This window comes from Bos indicus, chromosome 6 (genome assembly GCF_029378745.1).
Source record: "Bos indicus isolate NIAB-ARS_2022 breed Sahiwal x Tharparkar chromosome 6, NIAB-ARS_B.indTharparkar_mat_pri_1.0, whole genome shotgun sequence".
Lineage (NCBI taxonomy): Eukaryota > Metazoa > Chordata > Mammalia > Artiodactyla > Bovidae > Bos > Bos indicus.
The window spans coordinates 104,771,389-104,789,924 of record NC_091765.1 but is presented as its reverse complement, the minus strand read 5'-3'; the positions used below and the strand labels follow the sequence as shown (position 1 = coordinate 104,789,924).

Sequence of the window (18,536 nt, the reverse complement as noted above, 5' to 3'; positions counted from 1 at the left end):
CTGTTACCCACTTTTATAAATATGATGTGATAGAATCCTCATAGCAATGCTGGGGAGTTAATACCAACCTCCCCATTTCACAGATGGGAACTCGAAGTTGGAACTGCACAGAGACTGTAAGTGGTGGGAGCAGTTCTGTGAATGAGGCTTGTCTGACCCATGAGGCCTAGTGGTTTGGGCCAGTCCTGAAACTTTGGCTGGATGGGGCTGGCTCCCAGGGCTCACTCACCTCCCATCGTCTCCGGGAGGTTTCTTGTGATGTTAGAGAACCATCTCACCCATCCATAGTCTCCTTCTCCCCCTCGTCTCCCAGAGAGAGAGACAGAGACAGAGGCAAAACTAGGGGGCTGGGAGAAAGGATGGGGAAGTAAAAGAACCGCTGCTTTCTATTAATACGAAGCACAGACGGTGGCTGAAGACGCCCAGTAGATGGCAGGATGTGGCCAACGATCCTGGCTGCCTGGCGCGCTGGGCTGGCGGGACTGCACTGCGCGGGTAACCTGCGGGTCCCTCTGAGAGTCCGCGCTCGCCCCAGGAGAGTCTTGGGGCGCAAGCATCGCACCCCCGTCTTAAGCATCCCCGTCCCTTTTGCTAACAGGCTTTAGTTCAGTTTCAGGGGACTCCCGAGGCCCATGCGCAGCCAGTCCTAGGGAGAATGATTTGGAGGCAAACTCCGCCCCCTTTGGGACTCAGTTTCCCCCGTAGAATGCAGGGGAGAAATTGAGTCCGAGAGGGTCCAGACTCATTGCTAAGCTAAGTCACTTCAGTCGTTCGTGTCCGACTCTGTGCCACTCCATAGACGGCAGCCCACCAGGCTCCCCCGTCCCTGGGATTCTCCAGGCAAGAACACTGGAGTGGGTTGCCATTTCCTTCTCCAATGTATGAAAGTGAAAAGTGAAAGTGAAGTCGCTCAGTCGTGTCCGACTAAACATTTAGAAAACACCAAGAGGAAAGATGTCTGCTGCAGAATTGCCTGGGACTCTGCTCAAGTGGGCAAATAAAGTCAATGGGGCGTCCGAGGGGCTTCCTCCGCAGCCAGTGCCGACTAACCGAAGAGCTCCTTTACCCCTGAACCTCAGTCTACCCAACTCTAAAATGGGCAATAGTGGTTTTTGGAGGTGACAGAGGATTGCGCTTCTAAAGCGTTTGGCTGGGGCCCGGCGCACACTAGATGGCTCACGACTTGCTTAACGCCGGGAGGTGAGCGCCCGACTCCTCTGGGCGGACCCGGCGCTCAATTCGAGTGCCCGCGTCGACTCTTCCTAGACCCGCTGGCCCCCAGCGCCCGCCGCGCCCCCTCCTCCAGGCCGCCCTCGGGGCTGCGTTCGCGCGCCCCCTCAGCGCAGCCCGCGCCCATCGCCTCCTTCCCCTCCTGTTCCTCCTCCTCCTCCCGCGCCGCCTCCGGTCTCCAGTGAGGAGCGCGGCTCCGTGCGGCCCCGGCGCTGGGAGCTCCCGCGTTCTCGGGTGCGTGCGGGCGCCTGGAACCCGGCCCGGAAGACGAGCTAGCGTGGCCGGGGCGCGGCGGGAACGCCGGGAGAGCGACGCCAGGGACAGGGGGACGCCCGGGAGGAGGGGGCGCGGTTCCCGCCCCTGCGCGGCGCTCGGCCCCCTCCGGCTCGGCGCGCGGCGGCAGCCGGGACTGGACGCTCGCGGCGCATCCGCACCCCGCGCGGCGCGCCCCGCATCCCGGCGGCCGGGCATGTAGCAGCGGCAGCCGCCGCGGCGGAATATGGGCGGGAACCACTCCCACAAGCCCCCGGTGTTTGACGAGAATGAGGAAGGTAAGAGGGCTTCGGTCGGGCAGCCCTCCTTTCCCCGTTACCCTCGGCTTGAGCGCGGGCTGCGCGCCCGACCCGTGCCGGGCGCTGGGCTTTCCTCCGAGGCAACTCCTCTGTTTCGGCGCCCCTTTAGGGGGGCCCGGGAGACGGCGCCCAGGGAGGGCCGGGCGCGGATTCCTAGGGAAGGGAGAACGCCGAGGCTTCACTTGGGGAGACAGGAGGGACAAGTGGACTTCGGAGGCGAGTCCGGATGTTGCTCGGGCTCCGGGGAAGCCGAGGTCCCCCCTTAGAGCCGGCGGCTGCAGAAGGCGGTGTTGTGTGTGTGTGTGTGTGTATGTGCGCGCGTGTGTGCGCGCGCGCGCGTGTGTGTACTATGCATTTGGTCTGGTGCACCGGCAGGTTCCATGCTGCCCTGCTCGTTCTCCCAGAACAGCCTGGGGAAACTTTTCCTGGTTAAACTCTTGAGGCCGGGCGGAAAGCGTCCCGCTGTTGGCCGCCTCCCAGGTGAAGGAGTGTTGTAGGCGGTCCAACCGTGTCGAAACTCCAGAACTGGGTTCCTGCGGCTCAGGTCGGTGGAGCTTGGTGTTTGGACCAGCAGAACCCTTTCCCAGCGCTGTGTCTCTGTGGGGCAACTTCCTTAACCTCTCTGAAACCTTCCTTTCTTCATCTAGGAGATAACTTATGATAACCGCCCTCTACCTTAGGGGATTGTTTGAAACTTAACCACTGGTAGTCCATGTGAGAAGTGCCTTGTAAATAGAATCAGTACCGAGGTCTGCACATAGTGTTGTTATCTGGTAACTCTGCCTGTGAAAGCTCCGTTTCCTATTGCACCGGTTTCTCCAGTCTCTTGTGCCCTCAATAAGAGCCAGGACTACTGAACACATTTCATGTACCAGACACTGTTCTAGGCTTCATATGTCCTCACTCAGGCCTCATGGCAACCCTAGGAGGTGGGTACCTTTGTTGTACTATTTTACAGGTGAAGAAAGGGATGTGTCACTGCTGGCTTGGAGGCTGGACACTCTTGCCCTGGAGACAGTAGGCCTTTGGGCACTGGTCATGGTCTCTAGATCTTCCAAGGCTGTACATGCATGCATGCTCAGTTGTGTCCGACTCTTTGCAGCTCTAGGGACTGTCACCTTCCAGGCTCTTCTGTCTGTGGAATATTCCAGGCAAGAATACTGGAGTGGGTTGCTATGCCTTCCTCCAGGGGATCTTCCCAACCCAGGGATTGAACCCACTTCTCTTGCATCTCCTGCATTGGCAGGTGGATTTTTTGCCTGGGAAGTCTGAGGTTGCGGATGGTAGTCAAAAGCTCACCCCACAGTCCCTCTGAGAAGAATACCTGAGTACAGTCAGTGTAATTGAGTCAGGCCCATCTGGCCCTTTCTTAACAGGAGTTCCCAGTCTGGTGGCACTGAGGACCATGCTAAGGGCTTTAAGTGGGGCCAGCGTAGGATGTGGGGACCCAAGGAGGATTGATCCCTTCCTGTTTGTTATTCTGGAGCACAGGTAGGTGGGGAGCCAGGAGTGGACAGAGAACAGGTAAACAGGTGGGTGGGGGAGGCCCTTGTGTGTTCCAGAAAGCATTCAGACACTGTGTAGCTAAACACTTTCCCCAACCAAGCTCACAGTAACCCTAAAGTGCTCTATGGAAAGCAAAGTGATCTCGACACTGAAATCGATATTTAAATGTGTGCTCTGCTAAGGACATCTTGCTTGAGGTGGACGTGGGGCAGGCCTGTTCCTCTGGGAGCCTTTTTGTCCTGTGAGGTTACATTCAGAGCTGCTCAGACCCTGTGAGAAGATACAAACTCATTGACAGATGGAGAGGATGACTTGGGTCAAAACCTTTCTATTTTCAACAAGTCAAAAGTTTCCTGTCTATTTTAGGGAAGGGACCAATGCTGGTCTTCTCAGGCTGCTGTTACTATAACAAGATACTACAGATGCTTAGACATTAGAATCTGTTGGTGATGGTGGCTTGAACAACAGAAATTTATTTTCTTACTGTTTTGGAGACTGGAAGTCCAAGATCAAGGTGCCTTCAGGGTGGGTTTCCAGCAAGGGCTCTCTTCCTGGCTGGTAGACAGCCTCCTCCTTGGGTCTTCACATGGCCTTCCTGTGTGTGCTCCGGAGATAGAGATCTCTGGTTGCTCTTCCTCTTCTTATAAGAACACCAATCCCATAGGGTTAGGGCCCCACCCTTATAACATCACTGACTATTAATTATCTCCTTAGAAGTCCTCTCCAGATATAGTCATATTGAAGGCTGAAGCTTCAGCATCTGAAGTTTGGTGGGGACACAGTTTAGTCTATAGCAGGATACTTGGATAAAAGTCATGGACTCCTTTCCAGAGAAAAGCACACAATTTTATCACTCCCGATTTTAGAGGTTCATGGTACTAGCCTGGGTCAAAGGTAATTTAGATAATTTTCTTAATGTCCTTCTTTTATTTACAGAGGAAGTTTTTGTCCCTTATATTGACAACTGTCTTTTTTCTTTATTCCGGGAACTTTGCTTTAAAATATTTATTGGCGAAATAGTTATATCTAGCAGAGCCACCTTTTGATTTTCCTGCTATTCCTCATTCTGAAAGTGGTCAGGCTCAAGGTCAACTGGTTAAAGCCCAAGGTTAGGACTCTCATTTTACCAGTTTCCAGCTCAGTGAAACATTAACTTGTTTGGTTTTGCCAGTCTATTTCTCAACACCTGTGCAAGTTGATTCATTGATTTCATAGGCATTTACTGATCATCTTTTCTGCACTCACCCCTGTGTTGGGCAACAGGACTATGAGGAAGGTGGAGGTAAGCTTCTAACCCTCAGGGAGCTTGCAGGGCAGATAGCTAGGATGATGCAAGGAGCTCAAGGGACTTTGGTATCTTGCAAGAGGGACCCTAACCCTGGGACAGGGAGGAGGGGTCAGAGGAGACTTCCTCTTAGACTAAGCCTTGCAGAAATGGTATGAGTTCCCAGGAAGGAGAGGTTGGTAGAGAGGGAAAGGGTATTTCAGAGGGAGGGAGCAGAATATACAAAGGTAGATCAGATCGGATCAGATCAGTTGCTTAGTCGTGTCCGACTCTTTGCGACCCCATGAATCGCAGCACGCCAGGCTTCCTTGTCCACCACCAACTCCCAGAGTTCACTGAGACTCATGTCCATGGAGTCAGTGATGCCATCCAGCCATCTCATCCTCTTTCGTCCCCTTCTTCTCTTGCCCCCAATCCCTCCCAGCATCAGAGTCTTTTCCAATGAGTCAACTCTTCGCATGAGGTGGCCAAAGTACTGGAGTTTCAGCTTTAGCATCTAAACATGGCTCACTGGGGAGATTGTAGGAACTTTAGTACTCTTGCAATGTGGTGTGTGAGGAGGGAAGCCTCAGGTCCTGAGTGCTGGGCTGATCTTAAAGGACCCAGTGGCCATGTGTTTCGAATCGACCTTAGGGGCACCTGTGGTCATGGAAGAATTTTAAACAGGGCAGTGACATGGTCCAGCCAAAGAACATGCTCTTGCAAACCAGAGTTGTTGGGTTGAAGATGCAGATACCTCCTCAACTGGAACAAACCTGGTTTGTAAGTAATTTAAAGCTAAACTCTAACTGGAAATTTGTCATTGCATCATTGTACCATAACCATCTTGTATCTAGGTAATATTAAAAACTCTAGCTTAGTGATGCATTGTGTGGACTCCTTTTCATACCTAATTGGGAATCATTATCACAGCTCAGCCAGGGAGGTCTCTGCACCTGCATTTTACTAGAGGGGTTACAGAGCCCTCCAGAAAACTCACTAAGGTCCCATGGCCTGTGTGGGAATGGACTCACCCCCAGGCCTCTTTACTCCAGCGTCTGGTACCTGACATTGTTCCCTGTGCCACTTCTGGAGACCTACAGGAAAATTCATCTCTAACAGATATGTAGGGCCAATGCAGAATGAGACTAGCACATGCATCACAATATGATAGCGGTCTCTTCATGCAAATGTCTATAGGAAGATAGTAACAATACACCTTGAATGCACTTGATCATTTACAATAATCAGCTACCATCTTCAAAAAACATTTTGTTGAGCAGTCATATCATAATACACATTCTGGGAATGAAAGCAAAATCATCTCCCTTTCTAGATTTGTGGCAAAATTGTTTTTACTTTTTTTTTGTTTGTTTGTTTGTTTCATTTACTGTCCTTATCTATGTCTAGACGTTTTTACATAAGGATACACTTGTCACAATAAAATGCTTTTTGCTTTTTCTCTTGGCATCGTATTTTAAGTAGATTATGTTGTTATAATGTCTTCAAAGTTAATATTTTAATGGGCTGTAATATTCCATCTGATGGAACTATCATAATTTACGTAAGTCTTTTCTTGTTGTTAGACATGCAGGCTATTGTCAGTTTTTCATCTTTATAAGTAAGTTGATTGAAAATTTTATACATAAAGCATTCCTCCTTTTTAAAGTGAATTCCTTAAAATTAGATGCAAGGAGTGAGATTATTAGATCAAAAGAATTGAATACTTTCTAGGATTTCAGAAACATGTTCTTAAATTATATTTCTAAAGGGTTTTTTAAAAATCAATGTTGTATCAACTTATGGCCTGCACCCACATTTGAAAGTATTGATTTTACAACCTTGTAACCAGCTGTCGGTATTCTCATTTTAGATTTTCAGGAGTTAAAGGGACATTTAAAAGGAAATGTTATTTCTTTTTGTAATTACTGGGTTATAATTATTGGGTCAGGTAACTTTGCATGCAGCCTAGAACGTGAAAATATCTTCTTTGTTTAAATACATATACGACAAAAGTTGTTTTTCTCTGTGCCTGTTCAGATGATGAAGGCAATTAAAAAAAATCACTCCCTGAAGTTGCAATCATGATTCACTTAGACAGTCTTTTAAACCCGGGGTGTCCTTGTCATTGTGATTCACAAAGTGACTGAGATCTCTAATGCTGCAGGATTCACTCCCAACTTTGTCTTCAGTCTTTTAGCGCTGGAGCAAGCTCACTTATGTTATACATTGCTTTCCATCCTTGTATTTATACCAGTTATGGCTTGTGCAAAAGGTGGAAGTGAAAAATATTCTGAGGAACCTCAGAATTGCTTTGAATGAACTTTGCTTTCATAATGTGGAGAGATGCCATGTAAGGGATGTGGACTTATGGGCTTGGTGTCCTTATGTGTACCAGGCATGTGTGTGTCTAATGCAGGAGTCTAAGATGTGAAAATTACATTTGAAGATCTATGCCTCATTTAAAAATTCATGTTGATTCCTCTTGTACGTGGGGGATTAAGAAAATGGCCATGAGTCAATCTGAGAGGTGAAGTAGAAGTGAACTGTCAGATGCGTTTATACCTTTCAGCCCTTCTAGAAAGTAAGCATGGTTTTCATAAGGATAAACCACGTTTCAATCATCTCTATAAAATCAGACAAATGTGTACATACTATTGGATTTCATTGACTCTAAGGCACACATTTCCCTGTGTTTTAATATTTCTGAAATTGGGATGTGCTTTATGATGACTGCTGATCATGGTGGTACTTGTGATATAGTTTTATTATTTGCATGTGCTGTTCATAGTTGTTCCTACTAACATTCATAAAAGGTCTAAAGGAGCTCTTTCAAGGGATGTGAAAGAATCACACCATCGGCTAACTGGCAGCATTTCTTCCTTCTTGGTGGTGCGTAAAGTGAGTGTATTTAATGTGGATGGAATCTGAAACGAGATGGAATAGGGCATGCCAGCCTCCATCAGCTGCAAGTGACCGAAAAGCAGCATGAGTTCCTTTGAAAGCAGTTAATTGGCTCTGGTTCCCTCTCAACGCTATTATTCTGGTCCAAGCCAGGGTCACCTCTCTTGCTTAGGTTATAACAATAACCTCCTTACTTTTCCTCTTCCTCCTTTTCAGTGGCACCTCCATGCAGCAACTCGAATGATCCTGTTAACATGGACTTCATTTTTTTCATGCGTTGTCTCCTCCTAAGGAGTTATAAAGAGTTGCAAAGAGTCAGATCCGACTGGAGGACTGAACAACACCACCACCACAAGGAGTTAAAAGCTCCTTAAAGTAGGGATATGGTGTGATTGATTCACTGTTGTGTTCCCGAGGCCCAGAAGAACACCTGGCACATACCAGATGCCCAGTACACGTTTGATGGATGGATGAGTGAACCAGTGAAAGGAGGTGTAAATCTCATCAGTTGTGGCTGGACCAGGTTCCTGAATAATATCATCAGAAATCTTCCTTCTTGAATTCTGTCCTCTGTGAGGCTCCAAGTGGGCTTAGAGGAGCTAAGCCCCCGTGGAGGGGCCCTTACCACCCCCAGGCTCACAGCCCCACAGCTCCAAGTGTGGGAAGGGGATATCTTTTTCACCATCATTGCAGAGAACATTCTAGGGTTAGTTCTGATGGAATCTGATAAGGTCCTGGGTCAAGGCTGTGAACAGGGAGGCTCTAACTGGTTGAGCTGGATCACATATCCACCCTTGGATTCAGGGGGTGGCATTGGTTCCCTTTGAGGCATTTGGATTAAGAAGATTAAAACAACAACACTCTTTCTTCTGTATTAGAGTATAGCCGATTAACAATGTTATGATGATTTCAGGTGGACAGGGACCCAGCCATACATATATATGTATCCATTGTCCCCCAAACTCCCTTCTCATCCATGCTGCCACATAACATTGAGCAGAGTTCCCTGTGCTACACAGTAGGGCCTTGTGGGTTATCCATTTTAAATACAGCAAGTCTACATTTCCATCCCAAACTCTCTAACTATCCCTTCCCCCATCCTTCCCCCCTCTCCTGACACCAGCAACCGAAGGTCTTTCTCTGAGTCTGTGAATCTATCTCTGTTTTGTAAGTAAGTTCATTTGTATCATTTCTTTTTAGATTCCACACATAAGGGATGTCATACGATATTTTTCCTTCTCTGTCTGACTTATTTCAGTCAGTATGACACTCGCCAATTCCATCCATGTTGCTGCAAATGGCATTATTTCACTCTTTTTAATGGCTGAGTACTATTCCATTGTTTCTATGTACCACATCTTCTTTTGGATTGAGATTTATGAAGAATATTCTCAATGGATATTGGAGTATCAACAGAAGAAGGGAAGTGGGTCCTGGGGCAGGCAGGTAAATATAAGCAGAAGCATCCACACCAGTGCTTATTGTTTTTGTGTTCTGTGAACCATGGTTTGGAAGCCTTTGGCTTACCATATTTCATTGTTTGGTTGCATGTCCGCTTCTGTGCTAGACTTCATAAACAGCAGCAATTCTTTCCTTTTTCCTTTGTGTTTGCAAGGCCTAGAAAGGGGCCACTGAAGGCCCTTGGCCACTCCTTGTTGACTGAGAGATGAGAGTAAGCATTTACTGGGGGCCAATTTCTTACATTCTTCTGGGTCCAGAAACTATTGGGAAACAAATGGAGAAATTCCAGACATATTATCAATGAAGTTGGTTTGGAAAACTGACTTGGATTGGAGTCTAGAATGGTCTTTCTATTCTTGTCCCTTAATTTCAACCTTGACACTTACTTGAGTAGAGAACTGTCTGTAAAGTTTGCTCTGGGACTATAATTCTCAATTTCAAAGAACTCCCATGAAATTTCTAAAAAATGGCAACCAGCAGTGATCAATGGGTATCAGATTCTTGCATAAGGTGATTTGGGCTGTCATTTCTCTTCCCTTTGAGTCAGAATGCAGAGTTTTCCCCTACTGCTTTCTGGGTGAGACAAACTTCCTGCTTCATGGGACATAAAAGGATGGGTTGAGTGGAGATGGCTCTCAGGATATGATCTGGAGTGAATAGGGTGTTAAGATGGTGACAGGATTTGTTTCGAGTCTTGAGGGAAGTGTTTGAATGCCTTGAGAGAAAAAGGATCAGTATTTTAGGAGGATCAAACAGCCTAAGCTAGCACTGAGCTTAGGCATTTTCCTGAGAGAATTGGAAGGAACAAAATATTCTTAGCAATACTCAGTTGTCTAAAATCTGGACTCTGAGCAATTGCAGACAGAGACAGAGAAACTGTCCTACAGGAAACAGTGAAGGTTCATCGAAAAAGCAAGAGAGTCCAGAAAAACATCTATTTCTGCTTTACTGACTATGCCAAATCCTTTGACTGTGTGGATCATGATAAACTGTGGAAAATTCTTCAAGAGATGGGAATACCAGAGCACCTGACCTGCCTATTGAGAAATCTGTATGCAGGTCAGGAAGCAACAGTTAGAACTGGACATGGAACAATAGACTGGTGCCAAATCAGGAAAGGAGTACGTCAAGGCTGTATATTGTCACCCTACTTATTTAACTTATATGCAGAGTACATCATGAGAAATGCTGGGCTGGAGGAAGCACAAGCTGGAGTCAAGATTGCCGGGAGAAATATCAATAACCTCAGATATGCAGATGACACCACCCTTATGGCAGAAAGTGAAGAGGAACTAAAGAACCTCTTGATGAAAGTGAAAAAGGAGAGTGAAAAATTTGCTTAAAACTCAACATTCAGAAAACCAAGATCATGGCATCCAGTCCCATCAGTTCATGGCAAATAGATGGGAAACAGTGGAAACAGTGGCTGACTTTACTTTTCTGGGCTCCAAAATCACTGCAGATGGTGATTGCAGCCATGAAATAAAAGACGCTTACTCCTTGGAAGGAAAGTTATGACCAACCGAGACAGCATATTAAAAAGCAAAGACATTACTTTGCCAACAAAGGTCAGCCTAATCAAAGCTATGGTTTTTCTAGTAGTCATGTATGGATGTGAGAGTTGGGCTATAAAGAAAGCTGAGTGCAGAAGAATTGATGCTTTTGAACTGTGGTGTTGGAGAAGACTCTTGAGAGTCCCTTGGACTGCGAGGAGATCCAACCAGTCCATACTAAAGGAGATCCGTCCTGGGTGTTCATTGCAAGGACTGATGTTGAAGCTGAAACTCCAGTACTTTGGCCACCTGATGCAAAGTGCTGACTCACTGGAAAAAACCCTGATGCTGGGAAGGATGGAGGGCAGGAGGAGAAGGGGATGACAGAAGGTGAGATGGTTGGATGGCATCACCGACTCAATGGACATGGGTTTGGGTGGACTCTGGGAGTTGGTGATGGACAGGGAGGCCTGACGTACTGCCGTTCATGGGGTTGCAAAGAGTCGGACTCGACTGAGTGACTGAACTGAACTGAACTGATGCCCTAAAGGGATATTCTCCTGCAAACAATTACAGGACAAACAGTTCAGGGTACCAGAACTACCCAAGAAGAGAAAACCAGGCTTCTTAGCCAGAGCCAACCAAGGAACAAGTGGAGACCAATGTTGTTACCGGACCTGGAAGCTAACTCTTTTCAGCACTTGGTTTTTATGACCTCCTTGCAGTGTCCTTATTCTTTGAGGATTCTAGCCTCTGGTCATCTCTCTGTGAAGTCAGGGATATAAAGGCCCCAGTTCTCTGGATGTGGGGCTTTAGCACTGTTCCCCCACATCCCATCCCTCTTTATTTCCTTGCAGACAAAGAGTTACCCTTCCCTGTCCCCTTGAAGTTATGTGGTACCATGTGCCTCGCCTTGGTCATTGTGAGCAGAGGTGATGCATGTCAGTTACATCTTAGAAAAAGTGCTTATGAACTAGATGTCACTTAGTATGTACCTAGCTCTGGGCAAGCACGATGTTCTGGATGGTGGAACTTACTTCAGCCTGGCTCCCAGAGTGAGTGCGACTTGAGACGGAGCCACACCAGTCACCAAGTCACCTGACCTGGGACATGGCATCAGTGAGACAGGAACTTCAGCTTTTTGAAGTCACTGAAATTCAGGGCTGCTTGTTACTGCAATGTAACTGAGCCTTTTCTCCATCTGTTGAGATAACACGTGGATTTTCTCCTATTTCTTTTTTTGGCCATGCTGTGTGGCTTGTGGAATGTTCGTTCCCCAATGTGCTGTGCTCAGTCGTGTCCAACTCTCTGTGGCCCCATGGACTGTAGCCTGCCAGGCTCCTCTGTGGAATTTTCCAGGCAAGAATACTGGAGCAGGTACCCCAATCAGGGATCAAACTTTGGCCCCCAGCAATGGAAGCCTGGAGTCCTAACCACTGAACCACCAGGGAATTCCCTCCTTTTTCTGACTAGGTGAAGAATCAAAATTTTAGAGTATTTTTGAATAGTAAATCCACCTTTCATTCTTGGCCTAAAGCCTAGTCTCTTATGGTGTGGTGTATTATTAGACTTGATTTGCTAATATTTTGTTTATAAGTTTTTCATGAGAAGATTCTATGAACATTATGCCAGTATATTTGAAACTCGGATAAAGTAACTACTTTGAAAAACACAACCTAACCAAAAATAATACAAGGAGAATTTAAATATTAGAATAATTTTCTATCTATTAAGGAATCAAACCTATAATAGAAGCTTTCTTATAAAGGAAAGTTTCTAGGTCTAGATGTGTACATAAGTGAATTCTTCCAAATGTTAGACATAATAACAATAATAACCCTCCACAAACTCTTGTAGAGAAGAGTAAGAAAGAGCACACTTTTAATGTCATTTAAAAAAATTATTGAAGTATAATTGATTTACAAGGTAGTGTTAATTTCTGCTGTGCAACAAAGTGCTTCAGTTATACATGTGTATATTCTTCGCATATCCTTTTCCATTATGGTTTATTACAGGATATTGATTATAGGTCCTGTGCTCTACAGTAGGACCTAATTGTTTGCCCATCTTACACATAATAGTTCGCATCTACTAATCCCAAACTCCCGGTACGTTCCTCCCCCACTCCCTTAGTGTCTTTGTTAGTTTTTTGTACCAAGATTATAGTGGCCTCATTAAAAGAATTTGGAAGCATACCATTTCTTGCAGTTCTCAGTAAGAGTTTGTGTAGGACTGTTATTTCCAAGTTTCAAATATATTGGCATAATATTCATAAGATCCTCTTAATCTTTTCAGTATTTGTAGGCTCTGTGATGTTACCTCTCTTTTAATTCTAATTTTGGTAATTTGTGTTTTCTTTCTCTTTTATTTACTTTTTGGTTGGTCTTGCTTGGGTTCATTCATTTTTTTTAAATTTAAAAATAGCCTTGGCTTTCTTATTATTTGCTAATGATTCACTGATTTATGTTCTCATTTTAATTTTCTCCTATATACTTTTTGGAATTCCCTGTAGCTCAGATGGTAAAGAATCTGCCTGTAATGCAGGAGACCCGGGTTCGATCCCTGGGTCAGCAAGATTCCCTGGAGAAGGAAGTAGCAACTCACTCCAGTATTCTTGCCTGGAGAATTCCATGGAGAGAGGGGCCTGGTGGGCTACAGTCTATGGGGTTGCAAAGAGTTGGCGGACATGACTGAGCGACTAATATACACAGACATGTACTTTTTGGTTTAACTTACTGTTATTTTTCCAGATTTTTGAGATAGGATCTTAGATCATTGATTATGTTTATTCACATATTTCGCTCATTATTTCTTCCTTCACTTGGAAGTTTCCATTAGAATTATCTTCATTTTGCCTGAGGCATTTTCTTTAGCATTCTCTTTAGTGTATGCCTTCTGGTGACAAATCTCACTTTCTATTTGTCTGAAAATGTCTTTATTTAAACTTTATGGGCTTCCCAGGTGGCATTAGTGGTAAAGTACCTGCCCACCAGTGCAGGAGATGCAAGAGATGTGGGTTCGATCCCTGGGTCAGGAAGATCCATTGGAGTAGGGCATGGTGACCCACTCTAGTATTCTTGCCTAGAGAATCCCGTGGACAGAGGAGCCTGGCAGGCTACAGTTCATAGGATTGCAAACAGTCAGGCATGACTGAAGCAACTTAGCATGCATGCATGCAAACTTTATGAGTGATTATTTTTCTGGATTTCAAATTTTATGTTGGCAGCTTTTTCCTCCAGCATTTTGAATATATGATTCTGTTATATAGTGGTTTTTGTTTCTGCTTTAAAAGACAACCGTTGGTACTATTTTTTTTTGCTCCTTTTCAGCTGTTATATTTTATTTGTCTTGCTGCTTCTGAGAATTGTATATAAAATCTAAATCAGAAATTAAATTAGAAATTTAATTACAGTGTGCATAGGTCTGGTGTTCTGGCCATTATGTGCTGGGGCTCTTGCTTCTTGTATCTGTGCTTGAATGGTACTGTTATTTTGCAGGATTCTTATTTTGTCTTCTAGTATCACTTCTGACATTTTCTCTTTCTCCTCACATTATCAAACTCAAATTACACAGATATTAGGCCTTATCACTATGGCCCGTGTGGCTCTGATGATATTTATGTACTTATAAAATTCTTTCGTTTTTCTTTGTTTTTAGTCTGAATAATTTCTTCTAGCCTGTTTCTTCTGTAGTCACTTCAGGTCTGTCTCTCAGCTGTGAAGTATAACTTTCAGGTTCTTAATACTCATTGTTGCACTTTTCAGTTCTATCATCACTGTTTGGTTCTCTTTTATGACTTTTACCTCCACTGAAATTCTCAAAACCTGCATTTTAATTACTTATGGGGTCACGAAGAGCTGGACATGACTTAGCGACTGAACAACAATACATGTCGGTCATGCGTACTTAGAAGACGTGTTTGGTAACTCTGTTATTTGGCAACCTCCTATTTCTATTGCCAGTTGTTTTCTTTTAGACATCTTGTTTTCTCATTTACTTTGTTGTTGTTGTTACATTCTAGGCATTATTGAGGAAACAGTAGAGAAAATAATGTGAGGCTTGGGATGATGTTATGTTTCCTCAGAAAGGTATTCTGTCTGCTTTTTGGAGGCAGCTAAGTTGGAGTCATGAGAAATCTGTATGCAGGTCAAGAAGCAACAGTTAGAACTGGACATGGAATGACAGACTGGTTGATAATTGGGAAATGAGTACGTCAAGGCTGTATGTTGTCACCCTGCTTATTTAACTTATATGCAGAGTACACCATGCGAAATGCTGGGCTGGATGAAGCACAAGCTGGAATCAAGATTGCTGGAGAAATATCAATAACCTCGGATATACAGATGACACCACCCTTAGAAACAAAGACTAAAGAGGCTCTTCATGAAAGTGAAAGAGGAGAGTGAAAAAGTTGGCTTAAAACTCAACATTCAAAGAGCAAAGATCATGGCACATGGTCCCATCACTTCATGGCAAATAGATGGGGAAACAATGGAAACAGTGAGAGACTTTATTTTATTGGGTTCCAAAATCACTGCAGATGGTGACTGAAGCCATGAAATTAAGAGATTTGCTCCCTGGAAGAAAAGCTATGACCAACCTAGACAGCATATTAAAAAGCAGAGACATTACTTTGCCAACAAAGGTCCATCTAGTCAAAGCTGTGGTTTTTCCAGTAGTCATGTGTAGATGACTTCCCTGGTGGTTCAGAGGTTAAAGTGTCTGCCTGGAATGCGGGAGACCCGGGTTCAATCCCTGGGTCAGGAAGATCCCCTGGAGAAGGAAATGGCAACCCACTCCAGTACTCTTGCCTGGAGAATCCCATGGACGGAGGAGCCTGGTAGGCTAGAGTCCATGGGGTTGCAAAGAGTCGGATACGACTGAGCGACTTCACTTTCACTTTCATGTGTAGATATGAGAGCTGGACTATAAAGAAAGCTGAGTGCTGAAGAATTGATGCTTTTGAACTGTGGTGTTGGAGAAGACTCTTGAAAGTCCCTTGGACTTCAAGGAGATCAAACCAGTCCGTCCTAAAGGAAGTCAGTCCTGAATATTCATTGGAAGGGCTGATGCTAAAGCTGAAGCTCTTGGAAAAGACTCTGATGCTGGGAAAGATGGAGGGCAGGAGGAGAAGGGGATGACAGAGGGTGAGATGGTTGGATGGCATCACCAACTCAATGGACATGGGTTTGGGTGGGCCCTGGGAGTTGGTGATGGACAGGGAAGCCTGGCATGCTGCAGTCCATGGGGCTGCAAAGAGTTGGACCTGACTGGGCAACTAAAGTGAAGCTGGAGTGCCAGAAATTGCTTTAGATCTCAATCTTCATGGAGATTGAGATGATGAGATGTCCTGTAAAGACCGTTCTCATCCATTTCACACTCACTCCTGAAACAAAGCCCTTGGGCATCCTTACGGGATATGCAGGGTTTACCAGGCTTCTTCCTTGTTGGTAGAGTTTGATTTTTAGCGTGTGTGCTATCCTTAAATCCTATCAGGGCTTCCAGACCCACAAGCCTATTTGGCTTCTTAGCCTCCTGAAAGCTGCTTTCAAATGTGGCAGGTGCTTCTTGAGAAAGAGTGACCCCAGTACTAGTCCCATCTATTTGGGCTCCTTTTTTATACTCAACTTGCATCTCCTCACTCCTTTCATAGCTCTGTGAATGCCTCAAATAGATTTAAAAAAATATATTTTGTATAGTTATTCTAGTTCTTATTAGCAGGAACGTTTACATGAGTCAACCAGAAGCCAACGTCTTCTTCTCAGTGTTTATCTGTGCGTGAAAGAAAGTGAAAGTGAAAGCATTAGTCGCTCAGTCATGTCCTACTCTTTGTGATCCCATGGACTCTAGCCCACCAGGCTCCTCTGTCCATGGGATTCCTTAGACAAGAATACCCGAATAGGTAGCCATTTCCTTCTCCAGGGCATCTGCCCAGCCCAGGGATTGAACTCGGGTATTTTGCATTGCAGACAGATTCTTTACCTTCTGAGCCACCAAGGAAGCCATAGCTATGCATGTTTTCTATTTTAAAAATAAGCTCTCCCTGGTACCCATGTCACCTTCGGCCTACCACCCCACATGCCTCACTTTCACAGCCATACTTGCCACCAAAATTATCTTCAGTTGGTGTCCTGACTTTCTTGTGATAACTCATTCCTCCACTCACTACGTTTGGCTGTATCATTTTAGCGAAATAACTCTGACTAGGGTCATTATGATCATTTGATTCTTAAAACTAGCATATGATTGTAAGTCTTTTCTTTCTTGGAAATAAGAAAATGAGCTCACCCATAAACTCATGATCCAACTGAGGAGAGCCTGTCCTGTTCTTTTGAAGCTCCCTGGGCGTGTTTTCCCGACTCCATCCCCTTTCCTATGCTTTCTCATTCCTAACTGCTGCTGCTGCTGCTAAGTCGCTTCAGCTTCAGTTGTGTCTGACTCTGTGTGACCCCACAGACAGCAGCCCACCAGGCTCCTCTGTCCCTGGGATTCTCCAGGCAAGAACACTGGAGTGGGTTGCCATTTCCTTCTCCAATGCATGAAAGTGAAAAATGAAAGTGAAGTCACTCAGTCGTGTCCTACCCCCAGCGACCCCATGGACTGCAGCCCACCAAGCTCCTCCGTCCATGGGATTCTCCAGGCAAGAGCACTGGAGTGGGGTGCCATTCCTAACTATACAGTGTTTAAATGTTATTGCTTTGCGAAATTTATGAAAATGGTACCACGTTTTCTGTATTCTGGTGTACTTTGTGGTTCTTGCTCAAGACTGAATCTCTAAGATCCGTCTGTGCTGGATATAGCTGTATTGTCTTCATTTCCATTACAGGATAATGTTCCATCACGTGACTGTACCACGCATTCTCTCCCTGTACTCTGTCTAATTTTTGACTATTATGAACAATGCTGCCACGAACAATTCTGTATATATCTCTAGGTACACATGGGGGTTCCCAGGTGGTGCTAGTGACTGGTAAAGAACCCTGCCAATGCAGGATACATAAGAGATGTGGGTTCAGTCCCTGGTTTGGGTAGATCCCCTGGAGGAGGGTATGACAACCCACTCCAGTATTCTTACTTGAAGAATCCCAGGGACAGAGGAGCCTGGCGAGCTACAGTCCATGGGGTCACAAAGAGTTGGATGCAACTTGGCACTTGGTGCCCATATTCAGGAGTTTCTCTGGAATGTATACCATTAAGAGAATGGCTGGGTCATGGAACAGGCATTTGTTCAACTTTGTAAAAATAATAGCAAATTGTTTTCCAAAGTGGTTGCCTAATTTATACTCTGATCACCCACATATAGATACTTGCATTGTTCTACATCAGATTAAATCTAAAGAATTATGATGAATTCCACAAATACAAGCCACATTTGTAATTTTAAGATTTCTTCTCATAACATTAAGAAGATAAAAAGAATTAGGTGAACCTAATAAATATAACTAAATATTATAATTTCAGTATCAAAATTATTTAGGTATTTTACGTCCTTTTATTCATACTGAGTCTTTAAAATTAGGTATATATTTTACACTTAGAGCATGTCTTAATTTGGACTGGTTGTTGTTGCTGCTGCTGCTACTGCTAAGTCGATTCAGCCATGTCCGACTCTGTGACCCCATAGACGGCAGCCCACCAGGCTCCCCCGTCCCTGGGATCTCCAGGCAAGAACGCTGGAGTGGGTTGCCATTTTCTTCTCCAAAGCATGAAAGTGAAAAGTGAAAGTAAAGTCGCTCTGTCGTGTCCGACTCCTAGCGACCCCGTGGACTGCAGCCTACGAGGCTCCTCCATCCATGGGATTTTCCAGGCAAGAGTACTGGAGTGGGGTGCCATTGCCTTCTCCAGGACTGGTTGTTAGCTACATTTAAAGTGTTCAGAATCCACATGTGGCTCGCAGCTACCCTATAGGACAGCACACTTTTTCTTCCTTGCCATTATTTGCTGTTATGGACATTTTCATATTTGCCAGTTGAATGAGCGTAAAATGGCATCTTGCTTTTGTAAATTGCATTTCCTCCTTAACACAGCTGAGGTTTCTTCATATATTTAGATTCGAGTTTTGTTAAGTGTCTGTTTATAGCTTTGTTCATTTTTCTACAAGATGTA

General features: G+C 45.0%; 1 protein-coding gene across 2 annotated transcripts in view; it reads left to right on the top strand.

The window, feature by feature from the left end:
* The first annotated feature begins 1,136 nt into the window (after window positions 1–1,136).
* Window positions 1,137–18,536, top strand: part of STK32B (serine/threonine kinase 32B) — a 407,299-nt gene continuing 389,899 nt past the window's right edge. The window contains exon 1 of one of the 2 annotated variants that reach the window (XM_070791788.1): window positions 1,137–1,781. In XM_070791788.1, coding sequence (XP_070647889.1) covers window positions 1,730–1,781 — 52 coding nt within the window. In that variant the 5' untranslated portion in view covers window positions 1,137–1,729. The remainder of the gene's footprint in view (window positions 1,782–18,536) is intronic. The other variant, XM_070791787.1, reaches the window with a different exon arrangement.